Here is a 20,874-nt window from a genome sequence, read left to right on the forward strand (position 1 = left end):
TTGGTAAAGCATCTTAAAATATTTTTCCTCAAAATCTTGTCATAAGCCTAGTTTGCATATTTAGATTCTTTTCCATATCAACTTTACTGATAAAAATTTGCTACCCAGATTTTCAGTAGTCTGGAAAGTATGAAGTGGTAATGGGTAGAGTCTAGGTGGCCATTTTTGATTTATTCTAAATAATAGGTTAATTTCTTTCATTTGGTATACTAACATAGCTAGATCAGAGAAGATACAAGTAAAAATTTCATATATTTGACAAACACCAAGTTGTGCCAGTTAGTTGTAATAGAGGTTAGTTGTAATAGAGCAGGTGCTTTACATTTTGAGCAACGTGTCCTTCAGAAAGTCCCAAAGACTCTGATACAACAGAGCACGTGCTTTCACCGCAAAATGGAACGAACAACTAAGTTGGATTCAACATGGGCAATACATTCACTTGTGAAACCTAGTCCCACTATAGTCTCAGGGAGTTTCAGATTCTGTCCTGCAGGCAAATCAGCTATGTTATAGATGGTAGGGTGGGGCGGGGCTTGAGCTTAGAGTCAAGGCCAAGTGCTAAACCTAGAGACCAGTCTTGCTTCTTATCCCCTTACTCTTCACGGTTTTCATTTTGACTCTTAGCCATTATGGGCAGTACCTCAGTTTTCAATATAGGATAAACCAAACCAGAGGAAAAGATGCCAAATTTATAGAAGCATGATAAAGTGTTTCTGGAATGTTTTTTAAAATGGGTCAGTATTGTGCATTTCTTACAGATTGATGATTTGATAAGAAACCTGTAGCACTTGGCAGACTACATTCAATTGGAATAGCTTGAATTCTGTCGACAAGCAAATGGTGGCTGTAGCATTAAGGCTTTCAGTCAGTAAGAACTTACAACAACATGAAAGCTGTCTGGTTTATTTTTAACACTTCTGATTTTAGACTATGCAAAGAACTGGGGACTGTTTTATTCATTTTTATAATGGGTAAAAAGACTTAGATTTATCAAAGAAAAAGGATTTTTCGTGTGCTTTATAATTGAAGAAAAGAAAAAATCTGAATATTGAAGATAAAATTTGAATATTGGTAGAAAGATAAAATTTGGATTTTACTTTAGAGGAACACATATTCCATTTTAAAAGTCATAATTTGCTTCATACCAAGAATAACAAGAATCCTTTACACTTACATGATAGTTTTATACAGCAAGATTTTAAAGATAATTTATCTTAAATGGCAGTTATGACTTGGAGCAATAGCTCTTCAGTTAATCAGAAATGAAAATGAAGCTTTTTTTTTTTTTTAACATGAAATTCTGGCCCATGTCATGTATTCAGAGCATACTTTTTTTTTTGGTTAGATTTGTCTTCAAATAGAACCAGTAATGCTTTTAATTGATAAGTGATATCAAGAAAGCTATGTATAATAAATATATAAGTACAGTGTCAGTACAAACCTTGCAAAATAAATAAATTTGAACACCAGCTCAGTCTACTTTTGCTTTCAGAAATGGTTAAATTTCTTGTTAAGATGTCACAACTCAGTAATTAATTTATACATCATTCTAAGTTCAATTTGTGAAAACCAAAAGTGGAATAATCTGTGAATACATAAGCAATAAACTTAAAAAAAAAAAAACAACCCAGCATCATTCTCTACATAAAAAGAGATGCTAAAGAAGAGTCCACTGTGGTGCATAATACAGAACTTACACCGAATTACTCTTTAATGACACTTACAGAATGTATATACATTTGCCCCGAAGTTTCCAATCGTCAGCCATGAAGTGTAGGACTAAACTAGCTTACTTGTTTTCAGACCTCTGTGGTCTTGTTCCCAGTTTTCTAAGTCAGGTCAGCAAACTATGGCTCTGTGCTGAATCCAGCCTGCCACCAGGTTTTATATGGCTCTTGAACTAAGAATAGTCTTTATGTTTTTGAGTGATAGAAAAAAAACCCAAAAGAGAATTATTAGTGACGTGAAAATACACAAAGTTGCAATTTCAGCGTCTGTAAGTGGTTTATTGGAACATAGCCACGCTCACATCTGTATGGTCTGTGGCTGCTTTTACACTGTTAACAGCTGAGCTGAGTGGCTGCAGTGGAGACCAAAGGACCCAGAAAGCCTAAAATCCTTACGGTCTGGCCCTTTATGGACAGAGTTTGCTGACCCTTGTTCTAAGTCCGTTACTGCAAGCTTAGCAGTGTTCCGACTGCTGACATTTATAAAATGGCCACCTCCTGGGCTTCTTGGCTGCATTCGTCAGGAAACTGGGTGGTAGGTAGCCCTGTGCCATTTTGCTTGACCTCAGCGTGGACCTCATATCTTGTGTGAAGAAGTCTTCAGAAATCATCAGTTTCCAGTTTAAGTGTGATGAAGGTAAAGGAAATTATATTTGTTTCCACCATGTTCACTCTTGACTTCAACTTCTTACCAAAGGATCTTTACCTGTAAAGTGGTATACATAGGTTTGTGAGTATATTTAAAATGAAGGAGCAGCAACATCTGCAGTGTAGCAAGGGTTTAGTGTGGTTCAACAAAGAGAAACCCATAATTCTGGTGGCTGGTTTAGAGGAGAGAGTCTTGGCCATAAACTTGCAGTGCTGGGACGCCTGGGTGGCTTAGTTGGTTAGGTGTCTGCCTTTGGCTCAGGTCATGATCTCAGGGTCCTGGGATCAAGTCCTGCATTGGGTCTCTTGCTCAGCAGGACCCTGCTTCTCCAGCTGCCTGCCACTCCCCCTGCTTGTGCTCTCTCTGACAAACAAATAAATAAAATCTTCCAAAAAAAAAAAAAAGAAACTTGCAGTGTTGTAACGTGGTGTTCCTGGGAGGTGGAACGTGAGCCCATTTCTGGCCTGGAACACCACAGCCTTTAGAAGGGTTTTTTTTAAATCACAATCAGATGAACTTCAGCTTTTCTAAAAGGTGGGATTCTTTCAACTCTGCATCATTTCAGAGAAGAGTAAGGTAAATAATTCTTTAGGATTTCTTAAATTATTAAGGGGTAACTCTTAAAACTTCAGGGGTGAAAGTTTTAGAACCTGAAAACTTATGTTCTTGAAAACGCTAAACTTGCCTTCTTGTGAGCACAGAAAGTCTCTTCTGAGAAGCATCCCTTTCTGAGGACACCGTTTGTAAAGAAGTTTATAACATGAGAGTCATATTCCCATAGTTCCAACCATGGCTGCTTTTAAAGAAAAACTTCCCCAACTTTAAGCAAAGCTGAGGTCAACTGAATGATTCTGAATGTCTGCTTGCTTTAGGAAAATACAGCCCAAAAGCATACTTCTAAATCTACTCCTCCCTCCCACCCTCATAACGCTCATTTGTAGTAAGCTGCTTTGTGAGTCAGACATCCGGTGGCGTTGCACTCCTACAGACTTCCTTAATCCTGCGGCACGATGAGGGCTCCGTTCGCGTGGAGTGTGATGCCACTATCACTGCGGAGGTCAGAATAGAGGGGTGTGTACAACCTGACATCTCGGATTCATTTGATACTAAGTTCTTGATCTGAGAAAATATTTTGAATTTTGATTACTGTCCTTAACAGCGTCTGCTCACAGACCCACTGCCAAGGTGACGCATTCTCTGAAAAACTGGAGAGGCTCAATACTGGTGCTTAGTCCTAAAGAGAAGTGTTCCGTGCATAGTCACTATTATCCGATGTGTGATGTGGATTGCTGCTCTGGCTCTGCGAGTTCCTTCAGCTGAGCCTTTACATACAGAACCTAAGTAACCGTGAACCTCTCAAAGTAGCTGGATATGCCAGTAGTCTGAAGGAGGGCGTTTCCTGTATTTGGTCCCATCTGTTGTTTTCGAAGAGCTTTGTATGTGTAGTACGGGGCACTGATTACTTTAGGAGTTTCTCCTTAAATGTAGAAACATAGGCTCAGTGTATTGGGCCTTCTTTTGTGCTCTTAAAAATCAGCTTAGGTCCTGCCAAAAGGTATCAATGGATTCTTTAATCGTGAGCTTCTACAATTTTATATAAGAAATTCCTGATCATGGGGCGCCTGGGTGGCTCAGTGGGTTAACGCCTCTGCCTTCCGCTCAGGTCATGATCCCGGGGTCCTGGGATGGAGCCCCACATCAGGCTCTCTGCTCAGCGGGGAGCCTGCTTCCTCCTCTCTCTCTGCCTGCTTCTCTGCCTACTTGTGATCTCTGTCAAATAAATAAATAAAATCTTAAAAAAAAAATTCCTGATCATGATAAAGGCAGACGATGAAGCCCCACAGTGTGAGCAGCAATGCCTTCACAATGCTAGCAGTCTCTCAATTTTAGAACGACAATGGTTTATGTAAGGAGTGGGCTTTAATAATCACTGCGTGGTTCATTAAGAAATTAAAACAACAACTAGGTTAACTTTTTTTTTTTAATTGGGTTCCATGTAATTTGTTTGAAGATGGAACGAAGTTTACTCTGTGGATACCAAGCAGTGGGTGGGCCACCAAAGTCTGAGTTCACTGCAGTTTCCAGATAGAGGCTGTTATGCAGTTTTGAATGCCAGATTTTTATTTTTTAATTGAGGCAGACCGTGATGAGGTTATTGAGGCTAAATCAAACCTCAAAATGGCTAGCATGAAACTAAAAATCCAAAGGAATGAGAGCCGAATGACCCATAGTAGTCCTTCGAGAATATTTGTGTTAGTAACGGTTAAGGCAGTTCCAGGTCTGATAAAATAAGGCTGATGTAAGTAGTTTGAACAAGTTGGTTATCTTCTTGGGACCTTCGTTAGGCTATCTACAAAACCAGTTGGTCTAAAATTAAAATGCTGATGGGACGCCTGGGTGGCTCAGTGGGATAAGCCTCTGCCTTCAGCTCAGGTCATGATCTCAGGGTCCTGGGATGAAGCCCCGCATCGGGCTCTCTGCTCAGCGGAGAGCCTCCTTCCCGCTCTCTGCCTGCCTCTCTGCCTACTTGTGATCTTTCTCTCTGTCAAATACATAAATAAAATCTTAAAAAAAAATAAAATTAAAATGCTGAAGGCACATGGATTTTCAAAGCCCTTTTCCTATTTTTTAGGTACGATTCTTATCTGCCTTCAGGGGACATCGTCCTCTGGGCCTGCTATGCCTTACACAGTGGGCCCCCATTGCAGAATGACGCAGTAACTCAGTCTACCTGGGTAAAACATGCCAGCCTCGGTTATTGTCGGTAGTCTATGGCGTCACTGGAGGGCAAGCTGCCCACTGGTTTCTCCTCCTTGCTTTGGACACTTTCTGAGGCCAAGACCTGAGAAGGAGATGTGAGTCCTCGGGGTTGTTTAGTTGACTTGGTGAACTTCTTGAATTCACTTGCAAAAGAAATGCCTTTTCTTTTGTCTTCTCTGGATGCCTGTGGAAAAAAGAACCTTCCATGGGTATAAGGTGAAAGCCAGGATCCTCAATCATCTGCCACACTATCCCTTTCCTCTTCCTCTCTAGTGGGTAGAGCTTTGGGAAGAAGTGCTGCGGGAGTCTTCTCTCAAGACTGCTTACACACAGTGGGGAGTACATTTCTTTTTATGCAGTGAAAGTGAAGCCAAACCATTTTCTCCCTACTAAACCCTTGACTCAGAAACTTTCTCCTAGATTTCATAAGTTCCCAGATTTGATTACCACGTGGTTATGAGTATCAAATGCTTTGTGGAGAGAGGAAAAGAACTTTGAACTTTACCTGCACCTGCTCCTTTAGCTTAAGTATGAATTTTCCTGCACCTTTCCACTTGCTCTGGGCTTGAAACACACATTCCTGATCCAAAAGAACCCTCTGGGAGGACTTCGGGGTAGAAGACTTCTTGGTAGCATCTTTCACCACCTCTTCCAAAAGCACATAGTCACTCGGGTTGGGGTTGCTCAGGATGCTATAGGAATATTTGGCTTTGCATAAGGTCTGAAAGAGAAGTTACAGTCTGCTGAATATAGACACAGTATCTCCAACACTTGCATTCATTCTGAAGGAAACCTGAAGGTGGGAAGATGTCACAGACTTTTAGAGGAGGGGGGATCTATCTCAGATTGCATCGTCCCATTCCTCAGTTTATGTTTGCATAGTTGTTGCCTGTAACATGCTCTCCCATGTTACATGATTGGGCTTCACAGCAGACTGTGATATAGGTATTACGGCCCCATTTTCAGACAAGGAAACAATACAGAGGTTAAGTAGACTCCAGAGAATGCACAGCTAATGAGTAACAGAATACGGATGTGGACTGGGTCTATGAGCACCAAAGCTCATAGACATGAAGGTCACACAGACGGGGAGGAACAGAACCCTGATCCTAGGCAGCCCCTCTATCACGTTTTTGGATGTGGAAAGCATTTTAGTAATTTACCCGGTCACCCTTCTCATTTAGTATAAGATCGTCTTTCACTTATGCATTTATTTGCTCATCAAATGCTTAGTGAGGGCCTTCTGTGTCCCAGATACTGTACTTTGGGGGAGATAAAGGTGAAAAAAACAAACATAGGTCTGGGCTCTCTTGGAGTTCAAACTCTATGAAGGAGACAAATATTAATTATGTCATCGTGCGATAGCAAATAGCACCTAATAGTGTTCACCAGGTGCTGGGCATTGTACATCTTACGTGTATTTACTGACTTAATCTTCACCACAACTCTGTGTGGAAAGGACTATTATACAGTCTCTGCGTTGTGGATGTAGTAGCTTACCACATAGGATATAATAATGTGTGCTGGGCCAGTGAGGTCAGATGTGGTGGGACTCTCCACATAACAGAAACTGGCCAATACTAAAAACCAGTTGGGCTTTTTTTTTTTTTTCTTTCTTTAAGAGAGCCAGTTTACCAGCACACCACAGTAACTGAGGCGCTAAGAAGGACAGCCGGGATTTGAACTCAGCAATTTATTATTTATTTATTTATTTTAACAAAAAAGGATTTTATTTATTTATTTGACAGACAGAGATCACAAGTAGGCAGAGAGAGAGGAGGAAGCAGGCTCCCCGCTTAGCAGAGAGCCCAATGTGGGGCTCGATCCCAGGACCCTGAGATCATGACCTAAGCCAAAGGCAGAGGCTTAACCCTCTGAGCCACCCAGGCGCCCCTGAACTGAGCAATTTAATGTAGAGTCTGTGCTGTTAACCATTATGCTCTACCACTTCTCAAATGGGTATTTAATAAACACAAACCATGACGAGGCTTGAAGGAAGGAGGTACAGTTCTTCGAAACCATTTACACAAAGAAGCATGACTTAGAAGAGGGAAAGGGCCAGAGAAGGCCTCTGGCATGTCCTCTGTAAAATCTCAGAAACAGTCACCAGGGACTGGCTTAGGCATTTCTGGGACAATGAAATTACTCCTCTGTGGCGTCCCCTCCTAAATCTTTTCCCAACAGTTCCACAGAAAGCGGGACTTATGATAGATACCAGGCAAGCGTTTGTTGAAGGAATGAACTAGTGTGTCCTAACCTAGAGACACACTCTCCCTTTTCAGATACCCATTGGTCTAGAACTTCATTCATAAAATGAGCTGACGTCTGATTTGTGCCAGTGATTTACAGTGAGGAGCAGACTTGAGGCGAGCGAGGGTGAGGCTTTCACCTGCTGAATGACATCCTGTGCGGTGCTGACACGGGGCGCTTTGATGACCGTTCGAGGTTGCTCTGGAGAAACGTCATGCACTTGGACAAAGAAACTCTCCTCCTCTGAGCTCAAGATCACCTCCTTGTCATCTTGAATAATGCTTCTCTCTTCTAGGTTCTATGTTAGAAAAAGAAAGTATGAGTAAATGGTAAGATGATGAAGAAAAAGAAAGAAAAACCCAGCAAAAATGTGAGCTGTATCTGGGCAATGTGGGAACTATTTCTCAGCTTTCTATTTCATATACTAGTTAATAGTTCATAAATGATTCTACAAGGATATCCATGTCTTCTGAGAGGAAGAAAGTAATGTAGGTATTTCTGCTGATGTTGACAGACTGATAAGGTCTGGCTCACAGTGAGCCAGCAGATCTCTATATACTACAGAGTCCAAGTCAACTGTAGATAGATTTGTAAAAGGACAACATACCATACTGCCAATGACCAAAAGCCAAATAAGAACATCGTGAATTACATTTAAGAGAGAGCCCATCCATTCCCTAAACAGGCCTTGGGCAATTAAGGAATGCTAGACATTTGAACAATGAAATATGCAAACAGACTCTCAGCCAGACTGGATGGACAGAACCAGCAGTGAAAAGGCCGAAATGAGGGCTGGAGGTTAGGATACACTGAAACGAATATTGACAAAATTCTCAGTAAGTGTGAGAATTGGTCATCAGGTTAATTGGCTTTTGGTGAATCGGCTTTCAGTAAATTTTACACATGTAACTATATATTAAATATATATTTAGATATATCTATAGATATATGAATCTTATTAAAATTTTTAAAGAGTATAGAAATATATCAATAAAGAGTCAAACTTTCCCCATTATCAGCTTTTTCTTTCCCTCTCATCTTATTCTCCATAAAAAAACCCACTGTTGTTAGGTTATATATGCTTCTAAACATCTGCTATAGATCTATGTATTTTTGTGTGAACAAATATATACAATGAAACCCTGCAATTATGTGAATTTAGGTATAATATGATTATCCAATGGCTCCTGATTTTGTTAGCGCCATTCTCAAATGAAAGGTAGCTTACAGTTCTCTTCTGCAAGGGGGGGTGTGGTCTGAAGGGGGAGGGTCAACTCTATCCCAGGAACTGAGCATTTAGCAGGAAAGTCCCTGGATCTCTAACAGTCTCCTGGCCTAATCTCCTCAGATCAAGCCACTGAAATGATGCTAACTAGCCAGAAAAATCCAAGAATCACTGCCACTCTCCTGGAGTTTCCAACCAGCGGTGTGGCCCAGAATTGTCCCCGTCGATATTGAAGTCTGAATGGATAACTGCCACCAGGTGGCGCCAAACTGCGGCCAGGACCAGAAAGGCTTGGTTTCTGGAGCTTCTTGCCAACCAGCCCCCCAGGCTCACTCCAATCATTTCATTAATCTTGCAATCATGGTTCCTACAGTTTTCAGGACTGATGTTTTTGGACCCCGTTTGTTATCTTATGGGTGTTGGGGAGGGGAGAGTTACTGTCTATTTTTATTATATAAACTCCATATAATGCTTTTCAACTTGTTTTTTGTCCCCACTTAAAAGATTGTGGTGTTCATTTTAGGTCAATTCCTAAATATTTAGCTGTGTAATATGTCACTATGTTGATCATAATATATTTAACCAGTTGGAGAGTGGGGCTGGATGGTAATTCATCTGACATAATTTATAATCCGCATCTTGAAAACCAGGAAGCCAAGAAGCATAAAAAAACCAAAAAAGGTTCTAATGGACACATAAAATACCTCAATAACTATGCAATAAGCATTACTTTTAAGAGCGCTCCTTGGAGCCTCACTCAGAACTTATTTATTTCCAAGGAATTTTCTGCCCACATATTAGAAGGCTCAGGTTACACCAGAACAATGGCCCTCACTTGTAGCTCTTTATAGCTTACTAAGCATTTTTTTACATATTGTCTGTATGTTTGGTATGAGTCTCATGTCCATATTTTTCAATCAGGCAGAGTAGTTTCTCTTACAGATTTACAAATTAGGGCACAGAGTTTTACATAAGTTAAATGAGCTGTACAGGGTCATCTAATTTGTGGCAGAGCAAGGTCTGTCTGATTTCAAATCCGGCAGGTAGCCCAGGAGGGCATACTGACCACAGGAAGATGTGATCCGGACAGCCTGAGAACCCGGAAGACAAGAAAACTATAAAAAGCCGGCAGGCAGGCAGAGATCAGAGGTCATGGAGGGCAGTTTGGGGACTTTCAATATATAGGCAATCTGCATACTTATTTCACTAGTTCCACAAAATGAAATACATGGAAATACTTATAACCCAAATCTATCAACTATGCTTGTATCTGCTTGCATTCAATAACTGCTGAATTCATTTATTCAGTCAGTAAATATTTACTGTGTGTCACTATGCACCAGACCAACCCAAACACTTAAATGTAATTTGTTCTCTTAGCAGACACATGTCAGTCATTTCAAAAATCCCCACTACATTTCAAAAATCTCCCCATGCTTAGTGGCTCAGTCGGTTATGTTTCTGCCTTCAGCTCAGTTCATGATCCTGGAGTCCCAGAACCGAGCCCCACATGGGGCTCCCTGCTCAGGGGCAAGTCAGCTTCTCTCTCTCCCCCTGCTCCTCTCCCTGCTTGTGTTCTCTCTCTCGCTCACTCTCTCTTTCAAATAAATAAATAAATAAAATCAATCTTAAAAAAAAACAAAAACTCCTCCCCACAAAGGCATTGTATAGGAGAGCTTGCTGTATTGTCCCCCTCAGAAAAATGCTTGTTAGCCTTCCTTTCTAATTTATCCCCCTTACTCTTCAAAATGCTTCTCTTCCACCAGCCCTTATGAAATATTTATTCCTGGGGTCTCTACAGCTTGTTTTCATATGCATTTTAAAGATTTTATCTATTTATTTTAGAGAGAGATTGCTAGAGGGGAAAGGATTGAAGTGGGAGGAGCAGAGGGAGAGGGAGAGGGACAAGCAGAATCCATTCTCAGCATGGAGCCCCACATGGGGTTTGATCCCAGGAGCCTGAGATCATGACCTGAGCTTAAATCAAGAGTCAGATACTTAATCGACTGAGCCACCCAGGTGCCCCTCATACACATTTTAAATTGCATATGGGCATTCCTAACCTCCCCAGCCCTTCTAGCCATATGACACCACGACACTCAATGGCCGGTCCATGTTCTCTCCTGCTTGCTGCCACCTGCTGTCCCCACAGTGCTGGGCACCAGTGTCCCAGAGGGCTGGCTCAGCACCAGCCCGGGGAGCATAGGATGGGGCAACAACACCGACCAGAAAGCCACAGATGTAGTTCTTTCTATGTCTCACCTTGTCATGATTTAACCTCTGTGAACCTCCATTTCCTTATGTGTGAAATGGTTTCCATTCTGTCACGAGATCATTCAAAAGCAGTGAGTAAGAACTTTAAACACTGTAAATCATTATGCAACTATATGGTTTGAAAATTCACTTGCTGACATAATCACTTAGAAACTTTTTTATAGGTAGCTGGAGAATGAGGTAAGACAACGGGAAGAATGTAGAGAGAAACTGAACATGGCTTCCGAAGTCCAGCTAAGCCCTCTGATATTTTCTCATAAAGCTGTAATTACTAGAACTGCTTGTTAACTGTCTCTGCAATGTGTAAGTCCAATAGGGAGAGGCGGCTGGGGAGACAATTACATTTCTGTGCCTAAATGAAGTGTCCTTTTATGGTCTAAGGCAAGGTTAGGAGGAAAGACAGAGGCTCTGGTTTCCCAGAGCAGATGCTGGAGCTCTGTGGAGGCTCTTGGCCACGTTCACAGTTCAGCGCACAGTGAAAATGTAGCACATGATGCTAAAAACTGGCTCTTTCTCATCTCCACTGTATCCCAACACCATGGACTTTGATGGGCATTTTACCAACCAAGCTCTATTACATGCCCCAAAGGAGCCAACCGTGTGCCCAGAACAGGGCTTGGCTCCTATTAGGTGCTCAGGAAATATTTGTTTAATCAATGGTTGAACTGACTCAACTCCTTCATTATTGACATATCATGAGGCATGACTATCTGTGGTGAAGCAATGACTTTATAGGTCATTTTAGAAAATGGCGGGAAATTAGTGGGCTCTTATTAAAAAAAAAAAATCAATGCTCCATTCACAAACTGGGACAGGAGTTAACCAATGTAGAGTCAACATGCAATCGCTGAATTGTTTCCTTTGTGGGAACGACCATGGGAATGTTAGTGAATGTAATGTTAATTTTTACTAATTCTGCCTGAGGCTGAGAGATTATTCTTGCTTTGTGTGAAGTTACAGAATATTTTCAAAGAACTACTGTTGTTTTGCCTAGAAGCACAGAATCTTCTAGTAGCTAAAACTTTAATAGGCATGAAGAGGCAGGAAACCCAAAAGTAAAATACCAAATATATAAATTTGTTATATAAATATATAAAAATACCAAAGGTAAAAATACCAACGGGACTAGCATGACACAGTGCCATGACGCTTACAACAACATCTGTTCATACAGAAGTCAAATCCTGGACCCACAGCTGATGCCGTACATAAGGAATCCTTTGAGTTCTTGCTCCCTTTCTTTTACAAAGGACAGCTTTTAGACTGAATTTCCGTACCTTAGAGATAACATTCTGAACACGCGCAAAAGAATAAAATCATTTCTCCACATTTACTTAAGAAGAACAACAGAAGTCAAGTTGCAGTTATAGGAAATTCTGAATGCAGGGAGGTGGCCAGGTCTGAGGCGGCTAATCACATACTGAGTCGTCATGGTGTCAGACACACTTACTTCCTGCTGGGTTTTTAAGACTATCCTGCCAACATAGCCTTCCTCTGGAAACCAGCTGCTTAAAATCTGCATGATCTCTTCTTCTGGACCAATGACTCTCTGGAATGGTTGTTTTCTGTATTCATTCTTTTCTTTAGATATAAAATATTTTTCTTCCATCAAAAAATAGTCTGTGACAATAGGTTTGATGTCTTGTTCAGTCGTCAGAATCTAAAGAAAAAGCAAAGGCAAAACTTTCATTCAAAATAAGGCTATCTTTCCGGCGCCTGGGTGGCTCAGTTGGTTAAACGTCTGCCTTGGTCTCAGGTCATGATCCCAGGGATCAAGTTCTGCATCGGGGTCCCCACTTTGAGGGGGCCTGCTTCTCCCTCTGCCTCTCTCTCTCTCTCTCTCTCTCCCCCTCTGTCTCTTATGTCTCCCCCTCTATCTTTCATCTCTGTTTCACTCTCTGTCTTTCATGAATAAATAAAATCTTTAACCTGCCCCCAAACTAAAATGAGCTGTTTTTTTTGCAGAGAACAAACTGATGGTTACCAGAGGGGAGGTAGATGGGGGGGTGAGTGAAATAGGTAAAGGAGGATTAATGAGACACTTATCATGGTGGGCACTGAGCAATGTATAGAATGATTGAATCATTGCATTATTATACACCTGAAATCAACATAACACTGTATGTTAACTATATTTGAATACACACACACACACACACACACACACACACACAACCACATGAAATAAGCCTGTTTTCACAGTGTTTACATAGGTTTGATGTGCCATTTATAAGTAAGACCTGCTCTGCAGCGTTGCATAATTCTTCCTGGAAGACCTAAGAACTCTCTGATGTCCAAGAAGGATTGTTTATGTTCATTCTGGGCAACGACACAATTTATTCATAATCCCCAGACAGTGTAACTATTTTTCCCACAGTTGGAATGAGAGCTCCTACTGAATTACAAGCTTGAGGCTTCCCAGTCTATGCGTTTAGCTCTCTGGGATCCTGTCACTCAGGGCCAGTGGCAAAGACCCTAAGACAGCTTTTACCAACATCATCCCTTTTTCTCAGGTTGGAAATGCTTGTCTTCTAATGTCATCTGACCTAAGTTCCTGGGAATTCTCCTTTCAATGAACTCTCGACACCATGCCTACAAGCTTGTTTTCTTTGTTGGCGATGGACCCTGGATGGTCAAACAGAGCAGCTGAGACGAGGCTCTGGAGCCAGACAGACCTGGGTCTGAGGTCTGCCTTTAATACTGACTGTGAGGTACTGGGCAAGATATTTAACCCCTTGGAGGCTCAGTTTCCCCATACATAAAATGGGAATGGTAAAAGTAACAACCTTGTCATTTCGTTTTATGATATAGGCACCAGTTATGAAGCCGGACGCAGGCATATATGAGAACCCAGTGAACACTAGCCATCACTACGGCTCCTCCGGCTGACGCATTGCTTCCCACTCATACAGGTTACTGACAAAAGGCTCAACTTCGAGTGGGGACAGAGAAAGTTGCCACCATCTGGCTTGTATTAGGCAAACACCCTTCTCCTTGCCGCACCAATGATCCAACTACCAGAGTCAACACTTGGCACTGCTTCATCTCACTTGGAGGAAAAAAGCAGAGACAGCTGAGGACGGTGGAGGCAGAAGACTCTTAGGGAGATGATGCTCCCTTCACCTCAGTCCTTGGTCTGTAATTGATCCTGGGCTACGGATCCTATGGGGGCAAGACAGCTACTGCTATGGGGTATTCAGGATGTGAAGCCTCTAGGAGTGGGTCAGTCAGCACCATCATCCCCACGAGAGGGCCGTGTCACTCCCTCCTCAGTCCTGCTTTATATCCAGTAATGGGCTGCTTTTTGTGGGTGGTCTATGGGAATTATACCCTACTTAATATCTCCATATATCTTTGGAGATATCTTAATATCTCCAAATCCCCAACAATACTTTGTGATAGTAGATGCTGAAGTTCATGGCCTGATTGCTTTAAAAGATAAAAACAAACCCCCAAACAAATGCCACGCCCCCAAGTCTTGGTAGTTGCTTCTGTTTGATAGTCTATGAAAACTGGCACTCAAGCCGTTTTCTCTGACTTTAAGTCAGTTTTAAAATGTTGGGCAAATTGTTGCCTGTCCATAGAGACTTCCTCTCAAAATCCAGAACTATTTATTACTCTTATTCCATACGGTGTTTCACTGGTTTCTAGACTCCACCCCCACCTCATACATTCTAGGATCCCAGCTACCTGTTGTCATACACCCTAACTAAAAAGAGAGCCCAAGGTCACTCCTCTTGGTTACTGCTCCCTTGGTCTACTCCCAAGGAGGAAAAGGGATGAATTGGGTTAGGGATAAAATAGTCTGCCAAGATACTAGGTCACTGTGCTAAGGAGCGGGGGAGCTCCCGGTGTGAAGACAAAAGACATTACACATGGGTCTGCCTGTCCTTTTGAGGAACTGCCTCCCTCCGGATGCTGCTTTGTTCCCGGTTTTCTCACTCAAACATGCCCTCCCATGGGGCAGTGGCCCTGCCTACAGAAAGCACAGAGATCTTTGGGGTTCCCAAGGAGATGCGGGACCACATGAGGGGACTCAGGCCAGGGCTGCTGCAGGGTTTGGGGCAACAGGTCCTCATCCTCTCATGTCAGGCCCTGCTGGCCCTTTTGCACCAGAGGGGTGGTACCTGGAAGGTTGAGATCAAGTGCCAGGGGAAGGCCGACAAGGGGGCTGCTCAACATGCACATAAAGGCCTAAGGTTGGAAGGGCCGAAGATGTCTTCTTGGCCATGTGCTCCACCCTGATGCTCTAAAACTTTGATCCAACTCCTAGGATGGCAAACAGACTTCATTCAGCTTATGTGCAAATTCTGATTGATTAGTAAGCTCTACATTAAAAAGGGAGATGAGGCCTGGCCCTAGGGTTAGAGGGAAGGAGTACACATGCTTGGAGAGCCACTCATTCTGGTCTTTATCCTTCCTGAGCTCCATGTTTTTATGTGTTTGAAGAACTGTTAAAAATTCTTTTCTAGGGGCGCCTGGGTGGCTCAGTTGGTTAAAGCCTCTGCCTTCAGCCCAGGTCATGATCCCAGGGTCCTGGGATCGAGCCCCACATAGGGCTCTCTGCTCAGCAGGGAGCCTGCTTCCTCTTCTCTCTCTGTCTGCCTCTCTGCCTACTTGTGATCTCTATCTGTCAAATAAATAAATAAAATCTTAAAAAAAAAATTCTTTTCTACAGGTTAGCTTGTCTCGTGGTACCAAGTTCTCCCAGATCATTCTTAGGGTGGATCTCGGTGCTGAATTACACAAATAATCAAAAGGAAGAGCATCACCATGAACTTCGTGTTTTATGTATGCTTTTGTGTTTACACATGCATTTACACATACACACAAACACACACACTTATATATATATAGATGTTGGATTCTCCCAACTATGGGCTTAGTGGACTTACTTGTTGGAGAAGTTGCTTTGCCTTGGTGCCACCATTTATGGAGAAAACAGTAAAGGGCTCTGGACCCGGGACCCCATGCACTGTGACTTTGTGAGTCTGCAAACATTTTCTTTCTTCTGTATTAAACATCTGCAAGAAAGATCACATGGTTTCTTATTCACTCTCATTCTCATGTTATTTCCAGGCTATATTCAATACAGAAGTGCTAGTTCTTTAAAGTCTGTACGGGGACACATAAATGCAAAAGAAGACCATTCTTCTATAACCTGATGCTTCTGTTTGTGGTTGAAGAGGCCATGGTGCATCTTCCTTAATAGTCTAGTGAGGATATTAGCAGTATATTACCAAAATAATAATTTATTTTTAATAGTAGTGACTCTTTACATCCTAATTAGGAGGCCTGATATCATCTGAAATGCATGTTACTTCTGATGAACTGACCTCCAACAGTGTCTACTGAGTTCCATCTCTCTTTAGGGTCCTGGGTAGAATTTTGGTTGGTAAGATGATAAATAGACTATTACAGCCTTGGAGAGCTCACTGACCGGGCGCACAAATAATTATAATGTGAAAAGCATTTCTGTCTCAGGAAGAGTTGGGGAGGTGTGTAACTCATAAAACTTCTTTTTAAAAAATATTTTATTTATTTATTTGACGAGAGAGAGAAAGAGAGAGAATACAAGCAGAGGGAATGGGAGAGGGAGAAGCAGGCTTCCTGCCGAGCGGAGAGCCCAATGCAGGGCTCGATCCCAGGACCCTGGGATCATGACCTGAGCCAAAGGCAGATACTTAATGACTGAGCCACCCAGGCGCCCCCTTATAAAACTTTTTGAGCATTTTCTATATTAAGATATATTCATTCATTCATTCAAAATACAAAATTCACTGAGAGCTGAATTATGACATTATGCCTGGCCCTGGAAATATTTTATTATTATTTCTGTCCCTGGAAAAGGGACAAAGCCTCCATAAAATCCCCTAAAAGATGGACTTCTGAGAGCTTCTGTGTTGGTGAACACTTCAGGATGCTGAAAAGCTCTGTACACCCTTCTTTCTAGACCTTGATCCATGTATCTCTTCCATTTGGCTGCTCCTGAGTTGTATTCTTCATAATAAACTGGTAATAGTAAAGCACATTTCTGAGTTCTGTGAGTGATTCTAAAAAATTCTTGAACCTGGGGAGGGAGTTGTGGAAAACTCCTGAATTTATAACTGGTCAGTCAGCAGTACCAGTGACAGCCTGGCACTTGCCACTGGCACCTGAAGTGGGGACAGTCCTTAACTTCAGGATCCGATGCTAAGTCCAGGTAGATGGTGTCAGAATTAAATCAAAAGGCAGGACACCCAGCTGGTGTCAGAGCTGAAGTAGCATTGGGAAGACACCATGTATTTGGTGTCAGAAGTGCTGTAAGGAATAGTGGTTCATTCACGGCACGTGTGGCATCTTCAGTGCTAACAGGTTTCGAGGATGACCGACCCTGAATCCGGCACTATGTCCTGCCTCTCCTCAGTAAAAGCGTGTGATTCTTGCCCTTCGGTACCAGGCAGCCCTGCCCCTGCTTCCCAGTCCTCTGCACACGTACCGGCAATAGCATCTCTCCATCTTGGCCAAGGTGCTGTTCTTGACCTTGGCCACACACTGAAGGAAATGAGATCAGGGCAGAGAAAGAAGATAGTGACAAGGTGAGGGGAGGAAAAGCAGAGAAGAAAGCTGGGGGATTGCCAGGAGCCCATGGCAGTGGTCAAGCCAGTGCTATTTGTGAGCATACACAGTGCCTTTCCACAGGTCATTAGCGCTATGTTGAAGGTTAAGATTGCTGCAACAGTGAACAGGTTATCAAACATGTAAAGAGGTAATCAGTGGGCACCCTTTAAAATTCACTTCTAAAGGGCAAGATCATGGAATCATCCAGTTAATTAAAGCAGTGCTACTTGTTTAAGTAAACAACCCTGTATTACTGGGGTAAGTGCTGGTCCAGTGGTTCTCGAACTTCAGTGGGCCTAGGGAGCTTGTTAAGACAGAGAGTCCGCAATGGTGCCCCTCTCTGTGGTGTTCCTCCCCCATTTCTAAGAGAGCTGATGGTGCAACTCCCCAAGCTTGGCTTGATTAGTCTTTTCCCCATGTTGTTATTTTGGGTTCACCTCCCTGGTAGGCACCATCATGTACTCATTAAGAATATGGGCTTTGTAAAAAATAAAAAATTAAAAAAAAAAAGAAATCTTGCCATTTGCGACGACATGGATGGAACTGGAGGGTATTATGCTGAGCGAACTAAGTCAGAGAAGGACAATTATCATATGATCTCCCTGATATGAGGAAGTTGAGAGGCAAAGTGGGGGGCTTGGGGAGTAAGGAAGGAAAAAAATGAGACAAGATAGAATCGGGAGGGAGACAAATTATAGGAGACTCTTAATCTCACAAAACAAACTGAGGGTTGCCGGGGAAGGAGGGTGGGGAGAGGGTGGTGGGGTTATGGACATTGGGGGAGGGTATGTGCTATGGTGAGTGCTGTGAAGTGTGTAAACCTGGCGATTCACAGACCTGTACCCCTGGGGCTAATAATACATTATATGTTAATAAGAAATTAAAAAAAAGAGTATGGGCTTTGGCACTAGAATAACTTGGGTTTATCACTGTGTGACCTCAGATATCTTAGCTCTGACCTTTCTCATCTATGGAGTGGAGATGGTATCAATATCTATTTCACAAAGTTATTGAGAGGATTAACTGTGTCAGTATAGATGGAAAGTACTTAGAAAGTGTGAAGGGGCTGGATGTTATTGTTACTATTACTTCCATTGCTACCTAATTAATAACTCTAATGGACCAGGTTCCTGTGCTGCAAGAAAGCCTATCCCCAGTGTAGCAATCCTTGCAAATGTGCTGAGTAAAATAGAACTTCATTACCAAAGAGGCCGGCACAGCACTGCTGGAGGAATTTTCTTCCATCCTTCTGCTATTTATGAATAAACTAGAGATTTCCAAGACTTCATTGTGGAGGTTTCGCAGCTGAAGATGCCGATAACCTGGAATAATGCAGAATCAGAAGAAGCCTGTTAGCCACGCACCCCAGAGCTCTGCCCAGAAGACACCCCGGGGAGGGCAGTCCACAGTTGGCGGAAATCAGGCCTTGAAATGGGTGGGGAGTGGCAGCAGGCACGAAGCCAAGAGTTGCCTTTTCCTCAGCAGACTGCTGTCCCTGGGGACAGATCTGGATCACCGAGTGGTAACTAACTTGCCTAGGTACTGTTTCTTTTTCTTTTTTTTTCTTAAAGATTTTATTTATTTATTTGACAGAGATCATAAGTAGGCAGAGAGGCAGGCAGAGAAAGAGGAGGAAGCAGGCTCCCCGCCGAGCAGAGACCCTGGGATCATGACCTGAGCTAAAGGCAGAGGCTTTAACCCACTGAGCCACCCAGGTGCCCCACCTAGGTACTGTTTCTAACCTAGACTCAAAGCGAAAATCCTAAACTCAAACAAAATATACTAGGAAAATCTGACTACCTCTGTATCAAGTCATCTACAGTCACCGTTTTACAAATATTCCTTCTTAGAACAGGTTTAGGGATAATATTCCAACAATAGGGGGTTGGCTAGGTAAGTTATGGTGTGAATGTTTGTACAAAATGGAATAACATGCAGCCAGTAAAAGTGGTAATGAAGATGCATGGCTATCAACATGAAAAGTCACGCCCTACATACACCAGGAAGTGAAACAGTAAGGTGTGAAGCACTAAGATTAGTAGGAAGCCTATTTGTTAAAAATATACATTATGGGGTGCCTGGGTGGCTCAGTGGGTTAGGCCTCTGACTTCGGCTCAGGTCATGATCATACTGCCCTGGGATGGAGCCCCGCATCGGACTCTCTGCTCAGCAGGGAGCCTGCTTGCCTCTCTCTCTCTCTGCCTGCCTCTCTGCCTACTTGTGATCTCTGTGTGTCAAATAAATAAATAAAATCTTAAAAAAATACATTATGTAATATGTATATGTATGCATGTTACATATAGTATATAAATACATGGGCAGAGAAATAAAGCCTGCAAAAGAAATACACCAAAAGTGATGATTTTGGATAGGGAATGGATGGTTAAAAAGAATTGTTTTTGCTTCTCTGTACTTTCTCACATTTCTATAATGACTGTTATGAATTGAATTGTCTTCTCCAAATTCTTATGTTAAAGCTCTAACTCCTGGGACCTCAGAATGTTACTGTATCTGGAGGTAGGGATTTTAAAGAGCGTTACGGCCTTTAAGGAAGTTAAAATGGGTCACCAGGGTGAGCCCTAAACCAGTATAATTGGTGTCCTTATACGAAGAGATTAGCACAAAGACACAGAGAGACACCAGAGCCACGTACTACAGACTGAGGGATGACCATGTGAGGACAGAGTGAGAAGGTGGCCGTCTGCAAGCAAGGGAGAGAGGCCTTGGGAGAAACCAATCCTGCCAACACGCTGGTCTGCAGAACTGTGAGGAAAGACACGTCTGCTGTCTAAGCACCCCCGTCTGTGGTGCTCTGTTATAGTGGCCGGAGCGGACTAAGGCAGTGACCAAGGGCTGCTTGCATAGTGGGGAAGAAAAGCAGGGAAAGCACAAACTGTAGGAGCCTGTCACGTGCTTGTGGCAGTTGGAGTGTGGTTGTGGGAAGAAGTATGTACTAGAACCTTGGTACTCAGAGCAGACCAGCAGGGTCAGCATCCCTGGGAGCTTGTTAGCCATGCAGAATCTCATGCCCCACCCCAGACCTAGAGTCAAAATCCGCATTTTATTACCAAGAGTCCCTGGCAAGGCCGAACCACCTCAGGCCAACAGCCCCAGCCTGTGCTCGGGATTCTCCAACCACCCCTGCTCTGCCCCAACACCCACCCCAGGTTCTGCCCCTGGATGAGGCTGGGGCTGACTCCCACCACGGCCTGCTGATGCCACAAGCATACCTCAGCCCACCTCCTCTCAGGCTTCTTTCCTCTCCCCTCTCTCTGTTTTCTGTTTTTTTAATTAAAAAAATTTTTTTAATGTAAGTTCTAGACCCACTGTAGGGCTTCACCTCAGGACCCCAAGAACAAGAGTACCCTGCTCTTACCAACTGAGCCACC

At 42.8% G+C, this 20,874-nt stretch overlaps 1 protein-coding gene across 4 annotated transcripts in view; it reads right to left on the reverse strand.

Moving 5' to 3' along the window:
• Positions 1–1,329: 1,329 nt before the first annotated feature.
• PLCE1 (phospholipase C epsilon 1) overlaps positions 1,330–20,874 on the reverse strand; it is a 311,110-nt gene continuing 291,565 nt past the window's right edge. For all 4 annotated transcript variants that reach the window (XM_032836099.1, XM_032836091.1, XM_032836082.1 and 1 more), the window contains 7 exons: positions 18,689–18,807; positions 15,781–15,909; positions 12,336–12,545; positions 7,526–7,684; positions 5,642–5,857; positions 5,108–5,320; positions 1,330–2,433 (listed from right to left, as the gene is read on the reverse strand). In XM_032836099.1, coding sequence (XP_032691990.1) covers positions 5,132–5,320; positions 5,642–5,857; positions 7,526–7,684; positions 12,336–12,545; positions 15,781–15,909; positions 18,689–18,807 — 1,022 coding nt within the window. In that variant the 3' untranslated portion in view covers positions 1,330–2,433; positions 5,108–5,131. The remainder of the gene's footprint in view (positions 2,434–5,107; positions 5,321–5,641; positions 5,858–7,525; positions 7,685–12,335; positions 12,546–15,780; positions 15,910–18,688; positions 18,808–20,874) is intronic.

Source organism: Lontra canadensis, unplaced genomic scaffold (assembly GCF_010015895.1).
Source record: "Lontra canadensis isolate GAN:19392208 unplaced genomic scaffold, GSC_riverotter_1.0 scaffold3, whole genome shotgun sequence".
NCBI classification, from domain to species: domain Eukaryota; kingdom Metazoa; phylum Chordata; class Mammalia; order Carnivora; family Mustelidae; genus Lontra; species Lontra canadensis.